Source organism: Colius striatus, chromosome 12, assembly GCF_028858725.1.
Source record: "Colius striatus isolate bColStr4 chromosome 12, bColStr4.1.hap1, whole genome shotgun sequence".
Taxonomy (NCBI): Eukaryota; Metazoa; Chordata; class Aves; order Coliiformes; family Coliidae; genus Colius; species Colius striatus.
Genome location: NC_084770.1, coordinates 13,144,018 through 13,167,223, shown reverse-complemented (window position 1 = coordinate 13,167,223; position 23,206 = coordinate 13,144,018). Strand labels below are relative to the sequence as shown.

General features: G+C 37.4%; 1 protein-coding gene across 5 annotated transcripts in view; it reads left to right on the top strand.

Annotated features, from left to right (window-relative positions):
* The first annotated feature begins 653 nt into the window (after window positions 1-653).
* RHBDD1 (rhomboid domain containing 1) overlaps window positions 654-23,206 on the top strand; it is a 34,845-nt gene continuing 12,292 nt past the window's right edge. For 2 of the 5 annotated variants that reach the window (XM_062005580.1, XM_062005576.1), the window contains exons 1-7: window positions 654-1,403; window positions 3,218-3,308; window positions 9,579-10,097; window positions 11,312-11,444; window positions 17,523-17,611; window positions 18,827-18,877; window positions 22,709-22,828. In XM_062005580.1, the coding sequence (XP_061861564.1) occupies window positions 9,665-10,097; window positions 11,312-11,444; window positions 17,523-17,611; window positions 18,827-18,877; window positions 22,709-22,828 (826 nt within the window). In that variant the 5' untranslated portion in view covers window positions 654-1,403; window positions 3,218-3,308; window positions 9,579-9,664. The remainder of the gene's footprint in view (window positions 1,404-3,217; window positions 3,309-9,578; window positions 10,098-11,311; window positions 11,445-17,522; window positions 17,612-18,826; window positions 18,878-22,708; window positions 22,829-23,206) is intronic. The other 3 variants (XM_062005577.1, XM_062005578.1, XM_062005579.1) reach the window with 3 other exon arrangements.

The window sequence follows — 23,206 nt, the reverse complement described above, 5'->3', positions numbered from 1 at the left end:
AAGATTGTCTATGAAACTTAAGTGCCACATAAACGACTGCAAAATAGGGCCATTTACAAGTAGCTTTGGCGATGGATTTTGCATGATTCATATCTAGTCATATATGTGCACCATCAGCTTCCCAACGTTTCTATTATTCAACCTATTATTTTAGGCATTTGTAGTTCGCTCAATGTATTTCCTGCTGAACATTAATAACAAAGCTCATAGTCTAAATGTCTGTATCAAATTTGGGGTATACTACTTAACACTAGCGACCAGTGCTCCACATAAGTGAAAATGTGTTCACCTAATTGCCTTTAATGCTTGAAAAAAAACTGAACGCGGTTAACCATTAAACTTACAGAACTAGTTACTGGTTTGCATGGGCAAGACATTTTCAAAGACAGCGCAATCACACGTTTTAATGGTAACCAGTACCTGATATTTTCACAGGCATTGTTAGAATAAACTCAACTCAAAGCCTTCTAACTGAGGAGCTGGACACCTTTTATCACCTGGAGCAGGTATTTCACCAGAGCTCACTCACTGAGAGGCTTCGCTCAGAAGTGGGCTTGCTCCTCGTCACTGCTTAAGACTCTCCCTTATCTTGGCAGGTTTGTACCGCCTAAACGCCGCCCGCGCCTGCAGCGCTGATAAAGCTCACAGGAGACACTGAACCCCTCCTCAGCAGTTGCCTCAGCTCCGGGGGGGAACCCTTCCCGGTGACACGACGGCCTGAGCAGAACAGGCCGCCACACGCCAGAGCTCATACCAACCCACACCGCCCAAGCCAAACTCCCCTCAGACCGTCTCCTCCCGCGCTGACGGCGCACTGCGGCCCCTCCCCGCGCACGCGCGGCTGCTGAAGGCCGCGAGGGCCGGGCTGGGAACAGCCGCTCTCGTCGCTGAGTGGTGGCGGCCGGGTCACGTGGTGTGCCGGAGGGGCGGGGCCTGCCGCCGCCGCTGCGCGCGCTGGATAACGTGAGTGCTGAGGCGGGGAGGGGGCGCGCGCGCCTGCGGTGCCCTGGGCCGCCGCCGCGACAGCAGTTGGGGAGCGACCACCGGGTCCTGCCGCCTGCTCTCGGAGCGCCTGCCCACACCTTCTCCTTTCTCCCGGCTCTGCCGGCAGGGCCCGGACTGCCCGCGGCAGCTTGAGGGACGCCGGAGTGCGGTGTCCGCCGTTCCCCGGCGGAGGGTGGGAGGCGGTTGTGAGGCCGGGGCGTCGCGTCGTGTCCGGCGAGCCGCCTGTCCTGTGATGCGTCCAGTACCCCGAAGCAAAGCCGCGGGGAGGTGTGTGGGCCAGGCAGGCTCCTGCCCCTGGAGCCGGTAGCTCTCTGGAACCAGCTTGTAGGAAGTTGGTCGCTGTCGAGTTCATCTCGTCCGCTGCCGCCGAGTGGCGGAGCGGAGTTGACGGAAGTGAAGTGAGTTTTAGACATCTCAAAGAAAAACTGGTATTTCACACTTTATCAGGCGTAATGTGTTGCCCCCGTTTCTGTAGCGCTTTGGGCTTGGGAACGCTTTTCAGACGGCAGAAGGAAGCGATGCCTCAGAGAGTATCACCTGTGGCAGTGCTGGTTCCCCGGGCACATCCCCCAGACACGCCCGATTTATCAGTGTCCTGCAGCAAACTAATTTCAAATGCAGGGCACCTTAATATGCACTGCTTCTTAGCTTCAACAGTCATTTTTTGGTCTCTGCTATGATTCTATACTTAAGTATTTTTTGCAGATTATGTAAATAATAAACTAATTTTAAAGTCTGACTGTAATTATATCCCTGTCTTTCCCTGTTGAAGTGATAAAATGGTAAAAAAACCCCAAACCAAACCTGTGAATAACTTACACTTGTATCAAATGCGAAGCAGGGACAAATGTAACCTCAGCTGCAGTTGGTAAGCTTTCAGGTGTTTGTGTAAATATCGAGTTTAAGTACTTCAGGTGTTTATAAAATGTATTTAATGAAAACCTGAGTTGGTTTCATTTCCTGAGATAGCAAAATGGTGTTCTTCCTGGAGCTGCATTTTGTTGAAGAGATTCGAGGTCTTGGAAAGAGTTAATGTACTAGTACTACACTACTACTAGAAAGTGTATGCTTCTGAATTGTTTGTATATTTAACCAATATTATTTAAACCTGATTTTATTAGAAAGTAAGCTTTCTGTCCTCCTTTTCTCTTACAAACTGCAGACCATTTTTCCTTGGAAGCAGGAGTAGCTAAGGTATGCTAAACTTGTAGAAGCTCTTGTGCTTCACACTTCTGAACTAGAGTTGGAAGCATTGATTGCTTGATTTTAATTATATTAGAAAATTCTAGAGATAAAAGAGGATGCTCTCTTGGGTATAATTACCCAGTTTTAGGACTAGCAAGTATTGCAATCAAGTAATAAACCCCCAAACTTCCTGACCCCAATTAGAGCAGTTAAACATCTATGAAGTAAAAACTCTTTAACTGTGGCCTGATTTGAAGTACACTGTTCTGAAGTATTTTTGTTAAATTGTAATATCCCCTGACTCTCACCAGTACATTGATATAACTATAGATATTTATGGTTATTTTACTTCTTTAACTGGAATTATGTGTAGATACATCCTTAATGTTTTAACAGGTAGTTACTAATTACTCAGTTATGAGATGGGGATAGTATGAATGTTATCAAACTCTTTTGTGTCTCTTTCCTTCCACAAATCTGGGAAGGGGCTTAATATGTCCATGTCTTCCCTCAAAATATCTTGATAAAATAATTCTGACCAAGCACAGAGGTTCAGCAACAGCTGATACTTCAATGAAAGAAATTATTATTGACACATTTCCTTTTACCCTAACTTGGTTAAAAGTACTTTTATCTGTTTGATTATACATGGCCTATAAATTAGAGGTAAAGAAAACTGTTGATTTTAAGATTTCTAGCCAGAAGTTGTAACACATTGCTGTTACAGGTCCTGAACAGAGCAGGATTTTTTTTTCAGTGAAGGAAAACTTAGTAATTTCTAAGGAGAATTGCTAAAATGTAGACTTTCATAAAGGTAAATTACAGAAATTTGTAAAGATTTCTGCTTTTTCTGTCTGTTTTGCACTAACAAGATGTACTGATTTGGCAAGTACAGCAGAACCTGTTTTATATAAAAACTTACGTAAACAAAACCTACCCCTTTTGATGGTCTATTTCTAATCAGGTTCTAAACTAGAATAAGCTATATAACCATGAAAAGGCTTTTTATTTGGTTGTTCTGTTTCAGGAGCTGATTTATGTTGCACTGTCATAAGACTGATGTGATCTTTGTCTCCAGAGGAGGAAATAGAGAGTATCCACTAGAGTATGTATTACAGGTAAATTGTCTTCACCGTACATTAGGCTTTGGTTTTGAGGCACATGAGCAAACCACTTCCACAGTGGTTTTCTATCAAAGATAATAGAGAAACTGAAAGATAGTGAAGGAGTTAATTTATTGGTATATTAGTCACATAATTAATACATTTTCAGTAATTTCCTGGATCACTACATAAACAACTTTTCAGTAATTTCTGTTTTTTTCAAAAACTGAGGAGGGTTTGAAGACTGTTGCATGAAAAAACAATTCTCATTTGCTACTGCAGGAATATTTTTGGCCTTTTTTAACTTCTATAACTTATTTTTCTTCTTGTAACTTGGGATCACTCATTTTGTTCAGATTCTGGCTGCTGCATAATGCCCAATGTGTAAATTGCCAGCAATGTGTCTCATCAGCTTTAGGGTCTGGTTGGTGTCCGAAATGCTCCATGTATTTTCCAGAGTAAGTCTCCCAGTCTGTGCTAATTGTTGTGTTGGCTCTGAGGGAAGTTCTGACAGAGCAATTGTGCAGCTGGTTCTAGTGTATGTGCTGGTGGAGCGTCTCCTTAGAACCAAAGGACTATTTGGACATTCAGATTGACCTCTGCTAGAATTAAACCTTTCAAGTTTGTCTTCCTGAGAGTGTCTTGAAGAAATTCTTTGGCTCTCTGTGCTGCATTGTAGGGTCATTGTAGTCAACTGAATAGTTTGAGGACTTTGAATTAGAAGTGGATGCCATGTTAGAAACGAAGGCAGGTGTATAAATACAGTTATCTTAAACACATTTTTGAGTTAATGGTAGTAGTCTCAAATGATGACAGAGACTGTAACTGGTCTTTATGATAACCATTAGAGAAGAGTTCAGTGGATGTTCATTCTGATATTTAGATGTGTATGTTGATTCTAATTAATTTTAAATATATGATAAATATGAAGTAAATTGATCTATTTTGTGAATGGAAACGTGTAAAAAATTGACAGGACTTCTAGTATTATTGCAAGTTAATAATTACAATGAAACAATTTGAATAACTGTATTTTAGCTGAAGGATGGAGAGGTAACCTTTCAAGTATTTTTCTTTTTAGCAATAGTCAAACCAATGGAGCAGTTAGGAGCCTAAAGGCTTAGTGGCTCATATAGTCATATTTAAGATATGAGTCAGAGTATGAGATTTAGCCTAGTCCCTTCTGTTCTTTCCTCCAAATGCTATCTCATTTTGGGATAAGGTGTCCAAAAGTGCTCTTGGCATGTATTCTTTAACAGGTATATATCTTACTGTGTATAGTAATTGTCATACTCTTCAGAACACAATTTCCAGTTTTAAGGTGAAGTTGTTCGCTTAAAAGCTTACCCTATTAAGGGCTTCTTTTTCATAGTACTTAAGTGGGTTAAAGGACTATAAAACACGTTCAGTTTACATGCTGAAGCAGAGATGAGAGGCAGAGGAAGTTCCTTATTCTCACAGAAAACTTTATTTTAAATAAACTGTCGCATACTGAAAATGACATTATGATGTAGTCTTTTATGCAGTCCTTTTATGTTGGTATTTAACTTTGCCCCTTTCAACGTTGCTCCTTAACGTTGTCTCCTTTCAACAAGGCAGTTATTGACTTGAAGTGTTTTAAAACATTTGTGTTACAGATGTCTGACTTCTCACCAAATTCTGAAACGTGTTTTTTCAGTTTCAAGTTCAGTGTTGCTTTGTGAGTGAAAGCACAGTATGCCCTTTAGAGACACCTTTGATTAATCGAGAAATCATTCTTTATAAAGTAATTACCTTTATAATTATGTCAGAACCCTGTCTTTTGTTAAGAGCTATGTAATTGACTACATTTCAAAGCTCATTGTAACTGACAGCTTGTGGTTCACCTTATCACGACATATGTATTAAATATTAACAGGATGATTCATTATGTTCAAAATTGTAGTTTTTTCCTGCATTGTTTGTTTTTCCTATTATGTCTTCCTTCTCTTGCCAAATTTTGAGGGAAATAGTAAAAGCATTTACAGTTTGTTTCTGCTTCCTTTGTAGGACTCTTCTTTTGCCCTAGGAGCCACTTTTCTGTCTCAGTCTTTACTTGGATAAGTCTTTGTACCCTGAAAATGCATCTTCATAGACAAGTAGTGTGGACCTGTTGAGGCTTATCTATAGTGTGAAATGGTTTATACTGAGGATCTGATCGTCACTCTTTACGTGTTTACATTGATCTAGCTCTGATCTGGATATGTAGACTGAATGCCTCATTTTTTCTGGAATGTATTAATTCTTTCCTGGAACACATCTCCTGGTTTAGTTTTATCTGAGAAGAGACCAGTTCATGCATATCCAGGTCATTCCATGATGTCCAATGAATTCAGTGGGGGCAATGGAGAATTTCCCCTCAAAGTCTTAGTCTTGATCTGAACTGAAAGAGCAAGACCTGGGATTTTTTTTCCTGTCAGTGAAGAGTTACACAATGCTAAATTGCCTCCATTACAAGTAATTTTTGCAAAGCAATGAAAAGAACAAAGCAGTTATAGAGAGAAGGTTGGTGACAGATCTGAAGGTCGGGATGTGACATGCAGGTAATGGCAAAATCTGTAGATCATGTCTGCATTCACCCTTGGCAGAATGAGATGTCATATGTATCAGTCTATTCATAACAACCTAGGATTTAATTTTCTCTTTTTTTAAGGAGAAGGGCAATGGGCTGGATCTTGCTTCACATAAACGTAAATCAAAATTTCAGGCTAGTTCTGTCCATTGCAGGGGGAGCTAGGGTACAGGGACATTTGTTTTCCTCTAACTTCAAATTACAGCTATAGGAAAAAGACAGCTTTAACTAGTATTTACTAAAATATTTACTTTATGACATGATTTTTTCAGTAATATGAAGTCATAATATTTTATGGTTGCCAAGTAAGCAAATGATGTTTTTACAGTAAAAATAAAACTTTAAATACTTTGCACTTGGTTAGTACAAAACAAACAAACAAATTCCGAGAATGTTTAGTTCAGACATTTATCTTGAGTAGGTGACAAGAATGCAGACACGTGGCAGCCTGGATGCGAGACAAATGTCCGTTTCAAGTCTTTTGGAAATTTGTACATTTTGAAGTGGGTGGCATGTTTTCAAAAAAGGAAAAGAAATAAGTGCTTTATTGTTTCAAGCCCTATTGGACTTCTAATAAACTGAGTAGAGGCTGAAGAAGAATGTTATAACAGTTGAAAGCTCTGTATATTTTAAGTGAGTTGCATTCCAGAAGGCTCTCAGATAACTACTGTTGTCTTTCTTGCATCTGTTTCCTTTATAATCAAACACATAATGGCTGATGTTTTTGATTGCTCCAAATAATGGGAATGACCCCTAATATATAGCACTGCTATAGTCATGGTGTAAAGCACTCCCAGTCATCTTAGGTCATTATTGTACAAATATGTACTGTATGAGGAGTTATTTTTCTAGGTGCATGTATGTAAAAGTATTTAAATTAGAAATTAAAAAGCATCAAAAGGGGGAGGTGGAAACTTTAAAAAGTTAGACTGTACTATTTGACAATTTGAACAAGATGAGCTGGCAAGATTTTGGGGGTTCTACATAACTTGTGTTTGAATGATGTCTACTTCTAAATTCTAATAGTTTTTCTCAGTTGTTTTGTGGTGGAAGAAATGTAGCAGTGTCAGTAGTACGAGACAAGTCAGAGGTTTGGGTAGATGCATGTAAGAACAGTTTGAGGATGTTGATATATGTGGTTTTGGAGCATGTAGTATGGTGAAAGAGAATGACTAATGAAACTTTGTTATCTAAATACTTTTTTGGTAACTACAGTAAAAAGTCAAAGGCTGATAATATTATCATCTGCAACAATCAGTTTATACTTTAAGAGGTCTTAGCTCATTTAAACTTTGTATGGACTAAACTTTGTGTCTCTTGGTTAAATTGTGGTTAATTGGTTTAATTGTTAGACACTGGTTTTTAAGGACACCAGTGTAGTTAGTTGTGCTTAAGAGGCCTAGTACAGCGTGTTTCTCCAGTTTCTACTGTTTTGAACAAGACTTAGGTATTATGTGGCATCTCTGAGATATTAGACCATGGGAAAAAATGGCAATATGTTTATTTGCGTTCTGTTCTACTACAGTTGTTCTAAGAATGCTACCAGGGTTGTGTTTTTTTTTTTTCCCTTCTCTTAAAGTGCTCTAATAAGTATAAATGCAATTTAAAGAGAAATCCAGAGACTAGAAGTGGCATGAACTGTGTGTGAACTAGCATGGAAGTATATGCTTCTCTTACTTGGATGATCTTTGATGTTCAGCCCTGTGCAGGTTTTATAGTTCCTTTTGCTCTTACAGGATAACATAATTCAGAGGTGACTTCCTTCTTTTCTATGTACTCCCATATTTTGTGTGGTGTAAGCTAATGAGGTTATTCATGATACTCTGAATACCTAAGGAAAAATGTTTAGTGACATGTTTGGAGGCACACCAATGGTCTGTATAAATACGAAACTTAGTAAATACTAGTAGATACAGCATGGAATATTAAACTGTGCATCTTGAGCTGTTGCCTTTTTCTCATAAGGGTGTAATTTTGTTCTGCTGTCTTCCAGAAGAACTAGATTGTTGCCTGTTTATCTAATAAAAATGTTCACAGAGGAAGTATTTGATGTGATAAATTGGAAAGGAATTTAAATAAAAAGTTAGTATAATAGCAACTCTGTTTCATAGTAGAAATGAAGGTGAAGGGGATGCTGAGATGCAAATTTTCTGTCTATCTAGATAGTTCAGGAAGTTGATTTGAAACCTGATAGCAAAGTTATGAAGAACAAGTGTGTTTTCCTGGCTCTGCTTAGTTGAAATATGTGTGTGAAATAATGTATTGCATATCTTTACAGTTCAGCAAAGAGCTGACCTCTTAGACATGCAGAAGAGTGGCTATGTTGTTGTGCCACCTTGGAGAGTTTTGAGAACTAAAAATAATACTGGCCAAGTTGATGTAGCCCTTAGCACCTACTTGAAATTCAGTGTCTCTTCCTTTCTTCTGCAGGTGGTTCTACTTGTGCTATATTGCCAATGCAGTTTCCTTCCTCCTCCCTTTATAGGCTGGCACAGTTTAACTTGATGCTCTTTCTGTTTCTCTCATAGAAACCCTACTTGTTGATAGATCTAGACTTTTTCTAGCCCTTTTTAATCCTCCATGTTATTTGACATAAATAGGGCAGAGATTCATATTTTGCTCTGTCTGGAAGTTTTATGTGTTGTTCTCGGATAAGATTTCCTCCTACAAATTTTTTTTTTCCCCACCATCATTGTCCTGGTTTGGGTTGGGATATAGTTAATTTTCGCAAGAAGCTGGGAGGGGACATAGGGAGCTAGCCAAGGGCATATCCAATACCACATGACATCATGCTCAGTATTTAAACTGAGGGGGCTGGAGGGGGTTGAGGAAAAGAGGAGTGATTGTGGCTCTGGAGCAGTCTGGGCATTAGGTTCTAGTTGGTGAGCAGCTGCATTCTGCATCGCTTGCTTCATACGTCATTTTATTAATGTTATTGTTGCTATTTCTTTCTCTCCTTGCATGATCCTATTAAACTGTTCATATCTCAGCACATGAATTTTTACCTGTCTCTCCCAATTGCAACCAGGAGAGGAGGAGGACTGAGTGGCCACGAGCAGCTGGGCCTGAATCACAACAATCACATGCTTTTAAAATAAACTTTGAATTACAGTCTCTAGGAAAGCAGTACCACTTTTCAAAGCATACATTTAGGAGTCCCTAGCTGTGTCTCTGATACTTTTTTAAATGGTAACTTCTAATTTTCATTCTTAGCTTGCACTGAATATTTGTAAAAATTGTCAAAATGGTCATGAAAAAAATTATATAGCAAGCCTGAAAACTGAAACCAGAGAAGAATTTTTAAGTAGTTCTCTTCCTGAAATGTTAATAATTGAGTGTATCGGGATAGTACTGAGAACATGGCTAGAACACGTAGGAATTCTACAGATTAAGTAAAGCTTGTCCAAAGATGAGAAAGAGAGGTTGCTGACTCGTTTTTCTCACAATGCTTGTTTGGATTATCTGTGTAAATCCCTTTTATTTGTTGTTTTACCGCCAGTTTAAAAATGGTGATTTTTACTCCTCATTCAAATTTTTGTTTGATTTTTTAAAAAAGATCTCAGCTGATTAGCTTGAAGAATTTGCTGTGTGTAAAAAAAAAAAACAAACCCAAAAACCCCAACCAAGAATCCAAAATTAATGAGCTCAACATCCTTGTATACATATAATAATGCAGCTGTCTTTTTCTCTTTCAGAATTTCCAAACTTTTTATGGTTTTAGATTCAAACAGAAGACAAGAAATTGAAGTCACCTTCACATTTGTCTGAATAAGAAGTAACAATGCAGCGAAGGCAGGGAAGAGTCAATGCTGGACTGCTTTTGCTGCTTTATCAAATTTCTCAAGTTGGACTTCAGAACATTCCTTCCGTTACCCTTGGGGTTCTTGTGCTGAATATTTTTCTCTTTCTGAATCCCGTGCTACCACTGCATGAAGTGTGTATCAGTGTAAACGAAGGCTTCCACAAAAAGAACTGGCAGCGTTTACTGCTCTCTCCCATCCACCATGCTGATGACTGGCATTTATATTATAACATGATTTCCATGCTTTGGAAGGGAATAATGCTGGAAAGAAAGCTTAAGAGCATATGGTTTGCATACATAATATCAGTATTTTCAGTGCTGATTGGAGTTGTTTACATGGTGCTGGAATTCATGCTTGCAAGAATTCTGGATGATCCTTCATATGAAATGCATTGTGCTGTAGGTTTTTCAGGTAAGGCATCTAGAAGTCCAATTTACATATGTAAAATATGTTATAGGTACTATATAACAATATTTGTTGAATGCTGAAAATTGATAGGTGTACATCCATATGCATGGGTATGGTTGCCAGTAAAGTTATCCATTTCTTTTTAATTAAGAACATGTACTCTGGGTATGAACATTATGTGGTTCAGTTCATATTCTTGTGACCAGCAGTGTCTACCTGAGAACACAAAGAAACAGATCATCTCAGTGGAATTATATTTTCTTATAATATAAGTCTGAAGATTTTAATATTCTGATATCAATAATGCTTGTTAGGTGAGTTCTAGAAAAGCCTACCACTTCAGAATTGTTATCTTCATATTAGAAAGTATTTATGCCTGTCTTTAGAGAGATTCCCCTACATCCAACCACCTGATTTTGGCCATCTTCCAGTAATGAATGGTCTTCTCAATTAGAAGATCAAAGTTTCAAGTCAATGAACTCCTTAAATCTGCACACAATGTTTTATTTACTAAATCTGTATTGATGTTCAGCTTTGCTCTCCTTTCCATGTTAAATCTTTACTTGTTATTGTTTCAATTACTTTTTGCCAGAAAACCATGTGAGCTTCCTCTCAATGGGAACTTTTTAGAAAACATTCTGAAAGTTCCAGTAAACTATGTGAATTCATTCTATCATATCAACTGTTGTTTGCATGATAAAAAGTTAGACTCAATTAGAAATAAATGATCATTTATTGTGATTAAAGGTGATTTATCTATTTTTTTTTTCAGAAACAAATGATTCTGGAGTATATGTAAGATGATGTTTCCATTAATTCAGAATTTTACCACGCTGCTCATCTTCACATGTTATTTGGTTGACATTAGGGGCTTTTCTCCACTGATGGAACTTTTTATTTAACTTCAATAATTTTCTCAAACATTTCAGTTCTCATTTTAAAATTGTGTTACTTTGAATATCTGAATAGCTACAGTGAGTAGGCATCTTAAAAAGCATTTTAGAATTGATTATTATACAAATATGTCACTTTTTATCCCCTTGGTTTTTTTAAGTTATTGAAAACCAGCTTGGAACTGTTGCTGCATGCCAGAACAGTAAACTCTGGTGCTGTGAAGCTGCATGGTACTTCAGCTTCAGTAGTTCATTTGTTTGCAGTTCTTTAATATTTGGTCACAAGTACTTCTCTGTATATGTGATTTTTGTTCTTGTTTGCAGGAGTCTTATTTGCTCTGAAAGTTCTTAACAATCATTACAATCCAGGAAGAGTCAGCAGTGTCCTTGGATTGCCAATATCCACTAAATATGCTTGTTGGGTGGAGCTGGTGGCTATTCATTTAATCTCCCCGGGGTAAGTGCATGTAATATTTCAAACTTAAGAGATTTTGGCTATCTAAAGTAGCTTGCAATGTATTTTGAAATGTGTAATATTAGCTGGTATCCAAGTACTGTGTTTGGGCTACAGTTAAATGTTGAAACCACAGTCAGCTTTTTTTCTCTAAAACCTTCTATTTTGAGCACATTTTAAAACAAAAGAAGGAAATACTGTGCCCAGAAGGTATTACTAAATACTGAGGGAAGAAGATAAAAGTTGATGGACAAGGAAAAGGGATGTGCATTTTCAGCCAAATAACCAAACTAATGTGCTGTGGTGCCAAGGATGTCAGCAACACAGCATTCCACTGTTTGCTTGTTATTTCTGTCCTAGTCCCTTCTGTCCGTTTGTTGTAGTCACTCTCCTAATTTATGATAAAGCTGTCAGCCAGTATTTTGCAAATTGTATAGTTTTACTGTCCTGCAGTCTTGCTGAGCATCATCCTGAATTTTCTTGTGCTGTAAGTTCTGCCAGCACAGTTCATCTGCCCATGCCTCTGCAAGAATAACCAAATCCCAGTTCACGTGCAATTTACCTTTTTGCAGAAAGATTGTTTTTCCATGCAGTGGTGCTGACATAGTCTTCATCATATCCTGTGATGTAGCTAATAGAATGTTTCTTAGGCCAGAAGGAGGATTCAAATATTATGTTAAACACTGCCTTTCTGGCTTGATGACACTGCCTGATTGACTGCAGCAAGGAATCGTAGGTTAAAAAACAGAGACTGAAGAATGCTCTGTTCCGAGTGCAGTTTTGAGTGTGAGCTTGAGAGGTCACTTGCATGGCGTTACTATGAGTATAAACCAGAGTTTTCAGTGCATTGAAAACATTCTTCTGAAAAATAGAGACTGTTGTGTTAGCTGAACATGGCTTTTATCTGGCAATAGATTTAATACTGCCACTTATTTTATTGTTAGCATAATGGAAGAACATTCTGTCTGATGTAAAACCATGAGTATATGATGATAATGTATCTGGCAGAGGAACAACATGAGTTTAGTGGCTAGGTGCTGTTATTGTTCAGTTGCATTACTGAAGAAATGTCTTTAGGGTAGAAAGTGTATAGAAGATCAAGAAATAATGTCAAAAGCCTTTTCATAATTTTATGGAAGCTTAGATTGCTGTCTGGTGTAAAGAACATCTGCATTGTTACATACAATCTTGATATGACAATTTCACAGCACTTAAATGATAATGGAGGTCACAGAGAACAAGTAGTAATCTCCAGAAATTCATGTCTCAGAAGATGTGTTTAATTAGTAACTGCTAACTGGCTTGCAATGAACTGTAACGAATGTAGCTCTTGGAGCATTGCTTTTACATGCTCATCTGCGTGTTCAAGGCATGTTGTGGTATTTCAAGTGTCTGATTAAATGTTGTCCCTTTGTAGATCAAGTTGCATGATTTAGTTTTTGAATAATTGAGCGATCAGTAATTGGAGCAGAAGTCTGCCCAGTAAAAAAGGCATGCAGTCAATTTGGATCTGCCTTAGTGAAGTGATGCACCAGGATCAACTGAGAATCCATAACCAATGAAGGATCCAAAGTTAATATTGGGGCTATTGTAAACTTTAATTTGTGCACTAGGAGAAGATTTAGGGTTTTACTGGCATCTGGTAATTCTTTTTGTTTCTCATAAATGTTGTTGTTGTGGATGAATCTTAAAAGATCTATAATATTCTTGTAACCTTCACCTCCCGTAAATAAAGGATGTGGAGATGTAGGCTTTCTGTAGCATCCACTACATACTCTAATTTCTCAGCAAGATCAAACTTTTTGCAGTGTTTAAATTATCATGTGCAGGTGACTCTGTACTTGTGTTAATTTGAAAATAAACTGTGTAGAAATAGCTGTATTTGATTCCCATCATCTCAAAAAACTGTTTTAAAAAAATGAAGTTGGTCTAGATTCTTGTGGTATGTCACTTGGGTATCATTCCTTTCTTTGCTTATTCAGTGAGAACATGTTTCCTAGCCTAGCTTTGGAACAGGAGGTGCATGGAAATAAGATCTTTTCACAAAAGACTGCAGTAAAAGCTTAAGCTAAAGACATAAAGACTTTCCTTGCAAAGTAAGAGACTTTGTTCTGTGGTAGAACTGCAGGCAAACCAGATTGGGGTTTGCTGGTAGGAGGAAGTTAAGGCAGTTGTGATAGGTGTAGGCTTTCTTGCTCTGTTTTCATTTGTTGTGCCAGGTTACTGACACTACGAAATTGAAACAATTCAGGACCAATTCACCAACAGTGAGAAATTGATTTCAATGAATCGTAAGGATACTGGAACATATATGAAAAGCAAATGCAGTTCAAGTGGTTTTCCATCTAGGGATACCAGTTTTCGTGGGAATTACACAGCCAAATGAAAAAGTATAATTAATTCTATTTAGAAGATTTTTCTGAAGTAATGTGCACATTAGCTTGATGGCAAATGTCTTCAGGAAGCAGTATTTAGACATATTGCATAATTATCATTAGTATGAAGTGAATAGTTGAGATAAATAAGATCTCTGGGGATATCTACATTTTCAAACAAAAAGTTAAATGAGACATCATTTGACTTTCTTGATACCAGGGAGAACATTAGTTAATACTCATAAAACTCATTGACATTTAGAGAAAAAACATGCAATTTAAAAAGTCAAGAACCCTGTTTTTATTCCTACTCAAAGTTCATCTTATATTATAGAAACTGAAAATTGTACAGTGGGGGGAAAAAAAAAATCTGTCAATTTTTCTTTATTAACCAGGAGGGAAAAGAGTAGTAATTTATTATGCTGCAATCATTAGAATGTTTTTTCATTAGTGTAACTGAAAAATAACAGCCAATTTTTACCTAGTAACCTATACATTCCAGTTGAGATGTGGTTTTCTTATGAATAGTGTAAATTGTCTGCTTTGGAATCAGTCAATAATGGAGGGTGTTCTACTGCAGGTATTGTAGGAGTTTTTAATTATATCCAGGATTATTTATATAGAAAGCAGAAAAAAGAAGTAATCTCAGTTTTCTGGATTAGGCAAGAAAGAAGAATGACATTTACAATACAAGTGAGAGAAGTCTTGATAGTATGTACTTGGGCAAGACTTCTTCACACAATTTATTTTGTGCTTCTTTGCAAATTGTTTATTAATCTATTTTCAACCCAAATCCATGGTATTTGGTTCTAAATTTTGCATGTTATTGTTCCCTGTGTAAACAGTTGTGATTCTGCCATTAGCTTTAATGTCTGCAGATAAAACTCAAAAAGACTCATAGGCAAGAAATCCATTATACACATTTTTAAAAACGACAATCTACTGAATTGAAATCCACTATAAAGTATAGGAAATACTCCAGAAGAGTGGCACTGCAGTATTGCTCAGGATTAGTTGTTCAAATATATTGAATGTAATTGGAAATAGGAGTATATGTTTTCGATTAAGGCATGTAGATAGAAGAACATTAATTGCACATGTAAAATAGTTATTATGTCATTTACTTAAATTGAATAATTCCAGTCTATTTTTTTTATAAATTAAGATTTTAGAGGGTCTGAGATAATCTGATCTCAGAACAAATGCTCATAGTGCTGAGTTTAGAAGATCAAACATATATATGTTTGTGTATAAATGTATGTATGTAACTTACATTCATCAATATTTAATGCACTTTTAAGAATCCTTACAATAATAAACTGTGATTGCTCTTTTCAGGGTCTCAGTAGCCCTCTCATTTTCTCTTGTGAAGCAGAGACAAACATGGGAGAGAATGGGCTCTGGAGCCTTGAGGAGCTGGGAGGCCTCTGCTTCATCTGGATGGAGACCTCCCAGTTTCTCCTGGCAGTCTGTTCTCCTACTTTGATGTTTCTGAATGTGTTACTGTGACTTATGTCTGTTACTCCTTATCTTATGCATAAAGAATGTGGCGAGTGTATTCATTCCTATTTTTGACAGACTTTTCCATATTTTAAGATTGTATCTGTGAGAGAATTCTTCATTAGATTTAAGTGAATATGATCCCGTGGCTCTCTTCTCAGAAATTGGGGGTTTTTTGTTGCTGCTTTTCTTTCATGGTATGCAAAAAGTAGGCTCAATTCTTCAGCTCATACTACTGCTGAGTAGAGTGCAAGCAAATTCCTTAATTTTGGGTTCTGTACAACACCATTATGCTTAGATATATCAAGATAAGCACAACAGTTGTTTAAATCGCTGCCAGGAATATAAGTGAATAAATCTCACGTTGCTGATTTCTAGAGTATCTTGAAGTATTTAATGTTTTCTGTGTACAGACATTTTCCAAGCCAGGCATGTATTTTTTAAAATTTAAAAAAACCTGTTTCAGAAAAATCTGTTTGTCAAATTAGTTCCTTAGACTTTATTTTGGTGACTCTTACCTCTAAATTATCGTATCAGCACTTGTATTACTCTTAGAAAAATCCTTGGTTATGTTTTGGAGAGAACTGCAACTCCACGTGGTAGAAGGCAAAAAGGTTGCAAAAGAGTGAATTTAGATTTGATCTCTATCTCCCTCTAGTGACACACTCATTTTCTTGAATGCTTTTACCAGTGCTGCCTGGAAGCTTTGTTGTCATGAGTTCATATGCTATTATCTATGTAATTTCTTTTTTTATACTTCTGACCAGAATGTAAAAAGGGAATTGTTTAAAACTATTTTTACATTAAACAACGATTTTGTTTCTGCTTTATAAAGGAAAACAACCCCTCATAATACTTTTGGATCTTTGGACAACCACTGTAAATCCAGTGAATAGTTATTTATAATGGCATATCACAGGATAGTAGGGGTTAGAAGGGACCTCCAGAGATCATCTAGTCTAGCTCTCTCCTAAAGCTAGTTCCTCTCAATCAGATCACACATCCAGAGATGTTTGGAAAAGCTCCAGAGGAGGCTCCGTATTCTCTCTGGGTAGCCTGTGCCAGGGCTCCCTCACAGAAAAGAAGTTTTTCCTCATGTTCCAGAGGAACTTCCTGTGTTCCAGCTTGTGCCTGTTAACACTTGTCCTGTCACTGGGCACTACAGAAAAAAGAGCTCACTCTGTCCTCTCATAAATACCTAAAGGGCAGATGTTAAGTATTGATAAGATCCCTCCTCAATCTTCTCTAGACTAAACAGCCCCAGATCTTGCATCCTTTCCTTGTCAGAGAGATTCTCCTGATCATTCTGGTAACCCTCTGCTGGACTCTCTCCAGAAGTTCCTCATTTCCCTTGAACTGAGGATCCCAAACTGGACATAGTGCTCCAGGTGTGGCCTCACCAGGGCTTCACCAGATGTGAAGGGGAAGGATATTCTCCTTCAACCTCTTCTTGACACATCCCAGGATGCCATTGTCCTTGACCACGAAGGCAAATTGCTGGCTCATGTTTAGATTGCCGTCCACTAGAACTCCCAGGTCTCTCTCTGCAGAGCTGCTCTCCAGCAGGTCAATCCCCAGCCTGTACTGGTCCATAGGGTTGTTCCTTCCCAGATGCAGGACTCTGCACGTGTCCTTGTTGAACCTCATGAGGTTCCTCTCTGCCCAACTCTCAAGCCAGACAAGATCCTGCTGAATGGCAGCACAGCCTCTGGTGAATCAGCCAGTCCTCCCAGTTTGGTGTCATCAGGGAACTTGCTGAGGGTACACTCTGTCCCGTCATCCAGGTCACTGATTAAGATATTGAATAAGACTGACACCAGAACTAACTCCTGTGGAACCCCACTGGCCACAGGCCTCTAACTATCTCTAACTTCATAGTAGGGGTGGACAATTTACAAATAGTGTTAAACCTGGTTAAACTCAAAATATTTTAGTCTTGAATAATGTTTAAACCTGATTAAACATAAGAGTTCAACATTTAATTTCAATGCTGAAAATTGGTTTCTGAGTTTATAGAGTACCATACTTGGAGCAAATCTCCAAATATGCACTTGGCACTCATGTTCTTACTGTTAAGTAATTTCTCTATGGTTTGCCTCACTCTGGGACTTCATTGATTACAACAAATTCTGTGCTCCTCCTTCCAGATCTATACAATGAAAAAGTCTTCCTTTCCATCACTCACAAGATGTTCCTTTTTTTGTAGCACTTCTTTTGCCGGGCATCTGTCAGGGATTCTTGTTGGATTGATGTACACCATGGGGCCTCTGAAAAAGATAATGAAAGCTTGTGCAGGTATATAATTTTGTTCCATTTTATAATCTGCATGAGAGATATTTTTGTTTTTAAAGTCCAGTAAGGCTTGAATATAGAAACTCAGGCCATTCCAACAAGTTTGTAGGCATTTAGAGCCATGCTGATTATTAAAATGAATGCAATATGGATGATAAGCAGCAGCAAACGTGTCTTTTAGATAATTTTTTAATTAGAGGAATACTTTTTACCCTTCTTTTAAAATGTTTATTTAGCGTAAAATGTTCCACATAAGATGTCAATGAAAATTTAATTCAGTTAAAATGCGATGAAGCCATAAATGTATGCCAAAAAACAGTGTATGTCCTTGTTGGTTTCTACTACTTGTGTGCATTCTAGTGGAAGTCCCTAGGGTTTGAAAAAGATTGTGAGATGCGGTTTTAAGTGGAAAAATAAAGACCAAAGCATCAGATTTATTATGCCACATGAGTGAAAACAGTATCACATTAGTGACATATTAGTTAACTGTTATTATTCCATGTTTCTGCAGCATGATAGGGCTATCTGATGACAGTCAAGCATCAGATCATGGTGCCTAGGGAGGTTCAACAGTCTCCATTGTTGGATGATTTCAAGACTTGACAAGATAAAGCCCCATCTAAGTTATTTGATCCAGTCTCATAGCTAACCCTGCTCTGAGTGGGGGTTGGGCTAGAGACCTTCTGAGGTCCCTTCCAAAATGAATTACATCAGAGTGCTGTGATTAAAACCTGTGGTACTGCTAGTGAAACATGCTATGGAGATCCTCCTGCTGTGTGACTAAGACCTGGAGGAAGGAGCGTTCCAGTACACAGGTCATCTTTTGTGTCTTTGTAGCAGAGCAGAAACAATGCTGTGTTATTCCAGTCCTTATTTTTCTGTCTGTTAACCCATTTTTACCAACATACGATCCCAGTGCAAAAATTATTCATTATATGTTTTGGAGAACTTTTGTTAGGCTGGTTTGCATTTTTCTAGGCCACACGGATATGTCGCTTAAACACAGCACACTGCTATAAAATCTGGAACAACATTCAAGCTTAAAAATACTATATTCTCTCACCAGTGCCCTGAAAATTCATAGGTACTCAGGATTTCATGTTTGTAACTTATAAAACAGGCTGTGAAAGAGTTCTTTATAAAGTACAGAAATCGAATTTAAACCAAGACAATGGAATTATTTGATTCTAATGTTCCATGTGTTATTCTTACATTTAGGTGGCATTTCTTCATTCACTGACCCTGCCAGACCAAGGGACCACTATTCAGGTCAGTACTCTCACCCAGTTTACCTAAAAACTTGTTTCAGCTCTAAAAATCACCTTTTCTAATGATAGAAAACCTATAGAGGAGCTAGTTAAATGGAAATACATAGAATATAGAAAATATTCTGCACATTTGTATACTTGATAAACTTAGATTACTTCTCTGGCCGTGTCTCACCTTTTCTTTTTAGAGAATTGTGTGGATGTATTTCACACAAGAGGCTTTAAACCTCAAATTAAGGTCATGACTTCATAAAATGATACCCTGGGGAAATATCATGCCTTTTGCAGATGGTGTAGCAGGGGGAAATTGTGCCTACTGAAAGCAGCCCTTTGAACCTTGGTAAATCTGCCCTGATCTGGGAAATTTATCTGTTCCATTCTAAAATGGTTTGTTCCCACCCACCCTGTCCCCAACAAGAAAGTTCTTCCTTTGAACACTTTTTGTAAATGAAGTAATTTACATGCAAAAAGCCTGCTGCTCACCAGAATAAATTTAGGCTACCTTCACAGTATGTAGATGAGTAGTTGTAATACTGGCACACTTTGAATGTAGCATGTTTGATTTACGTCTCATGCAGAACATTGAATCATAATGTGGAATGTATAGAAATAATAGGTGGAAGCCTGTCTGGGAGGCACAGAGAGGAGCCAGCTGTGAGTAGGGCTGTGTGTTTGATCAAAGCTAAGGGACATGTAGCCTAGCGTATCTTATCTACTGCAGTGATTTATACTATTTCCTGGGCATCTCTTATAAGAACATGATAAATATGTAGTGATAACTCCCTCAAATATCTGCCAGTGTGCAGTGGCTTGTGGCTTAGAGATATTCTCAGCACAAAGTTTTATGGAGGAATTTTGTCTTTAATAGCCTGTGATAGATTCTTCCATGAATTTGTCAAAAGCTCTGTGAATTGGCATGAACTCTTTTAACACCTACAACATCACAGAAGAATTTCACAGTTTACTTCCTGGTGTAGAATCTGTTGCTTTTATTTGTTTTGAACCTGGTAGCTGCTAATTTAATTTCATGCGCATTAATTCTTTGGGAGGGGAAACTAAACCCTCATTTTTTATGTACTTTCTTCATTCTCTTTATGGTTTTACAGACTTCATGCATACTTTACTCACCACGGTAGTGTGTTCTCTCTGGTTGAGGAGCTGTACTCTCTATGGTTGCTTATATGAAAACTGTTTAATACATTTGATCATTCTTACTGTCCTCTGATATATAGTCATACTGGGGGTTTTATTTTTTATAGTCTTCTGTGAGATGTGCTTACTCTGAGCCACAGTGAGCCAAGATTAGTGTTGCTTTTGTTCTTCATGATGGACGTTGTCTTCCATGATCTACCTCGCATTTTATTACTACATTAAGTAATCCCCACAAGCAAGATTATGGGCCCTTGGATATTTTTGAAGTGTCTGTTTTGTAATTCCTAGCCAAAAGATCTTAACCTACTTTCCTTACTAACAGCAGCAAAGATTATTGTAACTTAAAAGTATATTTGCCTGGGATTTTTGTTAGTGAAGTTCTCAAGTCAAAAAACATTTGATCTAAAGGCCAGTAAAGAAATAAAACAATATGAATACAGACTATGTAGTGAGCATGAGTAACCTATTTCTGTGACTGGCAGTCTCAGCCCAGTTTAAGATATTCACCTAGCACCAGGAGCTGCTCCGTCCTGGATGTGCTGCTTGCATTGCTCTGTATTCCACATTCATACACACTCAATCTTCTTTCAGTATTCCAGTACAGCAGTGTTGACAGAAACACTAAAGATTTAAGTTGGTACAGGTACTGTAATGGCTAACAAAGCTAAGAATTTCTTATCTTTAATATTCCTAATTTATTGCGGTTTCTGTACAAACACCATCTGTCAGTGTACAAGACCACCCTTGTAGAACAGGAGCAGATTTGAAATAGCCCTTTACTTTTTCCAGCTCTTCCTAAGCAGGAGAAAGAGAAGAGATTTCATGTAATGTATTTAGCATGATGGGAGCTACACAGTATGTGAGATAAACTGGAGTATGTTGACAGTGAGGAAGACAGGGGTTTTTTGCATGTCTTGGCCAGTCCCTACAGTAGCCATGCTTTCTGTTGTGGACAAAATGGAGATAAAGGAGATAGTTAACTTGGAGATAAAGGAGATAGTTAACTTGAATTATCCTATCTTCCAAGGTGGCTTTAGATGAAACTACTTCTTTTTTGCACTAAATTCATTTTTCTAAAATGCCTTACAACTGCAATTTAAAAAACCATAGATTTGTTAGATCATTCCTTCAGTACATACTTTGTAACTGTCTTTCATCCTATTTGCAGAAGTCTTTATGGAAGATTTAACCTTTTTCTTGGTGTATTATATATGTAATAAATTTGGCCATCTGTGAATTAAGAAAACTCTCTGTGGTGTCATAGGCTAATGATGCATATTTTGATTAATTTTTCATTTGCTGATCTTCCTGATTTATTTCTGTCTGCCTTTAAATACCAATTTAAATAGAAAAAGAGATGAAATTGTGATCAGAACAGACTTTATTAAACAGTACAAAGAAACAATGTTAGAAGAAAATTGTTTTCAGTGTAATTTTAACACATTTAGTTACTGAATTAGGTTTCTCTAAATGCAGTTAATGAATAAAGTATTAGGGCATTTATTTTGATGAGTAGGAACAACTCAAACCATCTTGATGTTGGTGAACTCTTTTTCACTGTAAAATAAGATTATTGTTTTCTGAGCACTTAAAACTTGATGGCAGCATAAAACATTAAACATACAGAAATTTACAATAATAGAACAAACTTAAAAGCAATCTTTTTCTTTCACTAGATAAGTCCATGCTTTTAGTACCAGAATTTTTATAGGATTCACACATGCAGTTTTGAAGCTTCCAGCAAATAACTTTCTAGCTGAGAGAATGTTCATTCAAATTAACATAATGCAGAGGGGAATGAGTGGAATACATGAAGATTGCATCCAAATGCAATAGAGTAGAAAAATGAGACTTTTCTCCCTAGTTTTTCTCACTTTAGATTTTCTGTGCCTGTCAGGCAAGATCAGATTGTCCTGAAAGGAAAAGAGTATCACTATTCTCTAGCCAAGTATCTTTTCTTCTAAATATCATGTGTTTGGGTGGAGGATGGTTTGTGCTTGGTTTTGACAAACTTTGCAAATGGTCAGAAATTCTTGGCTGTCAGCAGTGCAGGCAACATGCAGTGATGGTGACATTACTGTGTTTTTTTCCAGGGCAGATGTAGCTGTACAATAGCACAATATTAGATGTGTATATTACTACAAAAATTTGCGGGAATCTTTTCCCATGGGCTTTCTAGGTCCAGACATTGCTTGAATTTATGATGACATTGGCATGTATTGTTTATGGAAGCTGGAGGGAAGGGAGAGACAGGTGGGAAAAAGCCTGAGACCTGCCTATTTTCTTGTTGCTGTTCAAGTGGCATTAATAAAGGTATCCAAATTTTTGACAGTAAGGAACTGATTAAAAGCATCTTTCAACTTATATATGAAACTTCTCATTAATAGCAATTCTATGACACTTTCTTATATCAAGTATAAAAACCAGAGATGTTTGATGCATCTGTTTCCTGTTATTTTTCACTCTTATTTTTCACTCTGGCTTTGTAAATTAGAAATTCATCCATGGCATATATTGTATCATAACTGCATCTTAGGATCCCATTATTATATAATATATTTTTTCTTTACCAAATTAAAAGAATCTGTGGAAGAAAGATAGCATTAAGATAATATCTGTTTTCACACTCTTCTTCTGAGTAGCAGCACTTAATTTTCTTTACTTTGTATTGATGTTACAGATTATTATGGCTATGCAGGTTACCAGTACAGAACACCGAGGAGCTATTATGACTATACAGGTGGGCTTACGGAAGAAGAACAGCTTGAAAGGGCAGTGCTGAACAGTCTTAATGAACGAAGTAAGTTTAAGTTACAATTCATACTGGGAAGGAGGTGTGAGGGCAAGGTGTGTTATGCAGTATTTTGGACATATCTTTGGAAACAGATAAAAGTATCTTGGTAGATTTTTCAGGAGTGCAGCATGGCATCATTCTTGTACTATAATTACATTTATTCATAATTGATTATTGCTTGAGTGTCTTGCTACCCCTATAGTAAAAGAAAAGCTATCATAACAAATAACCCATAAATAAAGTTGCCACGCCAAAAAAAACCTTACAATACTCTAAAAAATAACATAAAGTGATATAATAGAAGAATTGATGTTGTCAGTCTTTCTCTACATGTATGCTTTTGCTTCTTATACAAATCTAATTGACAAGCAATATACTGTTTTC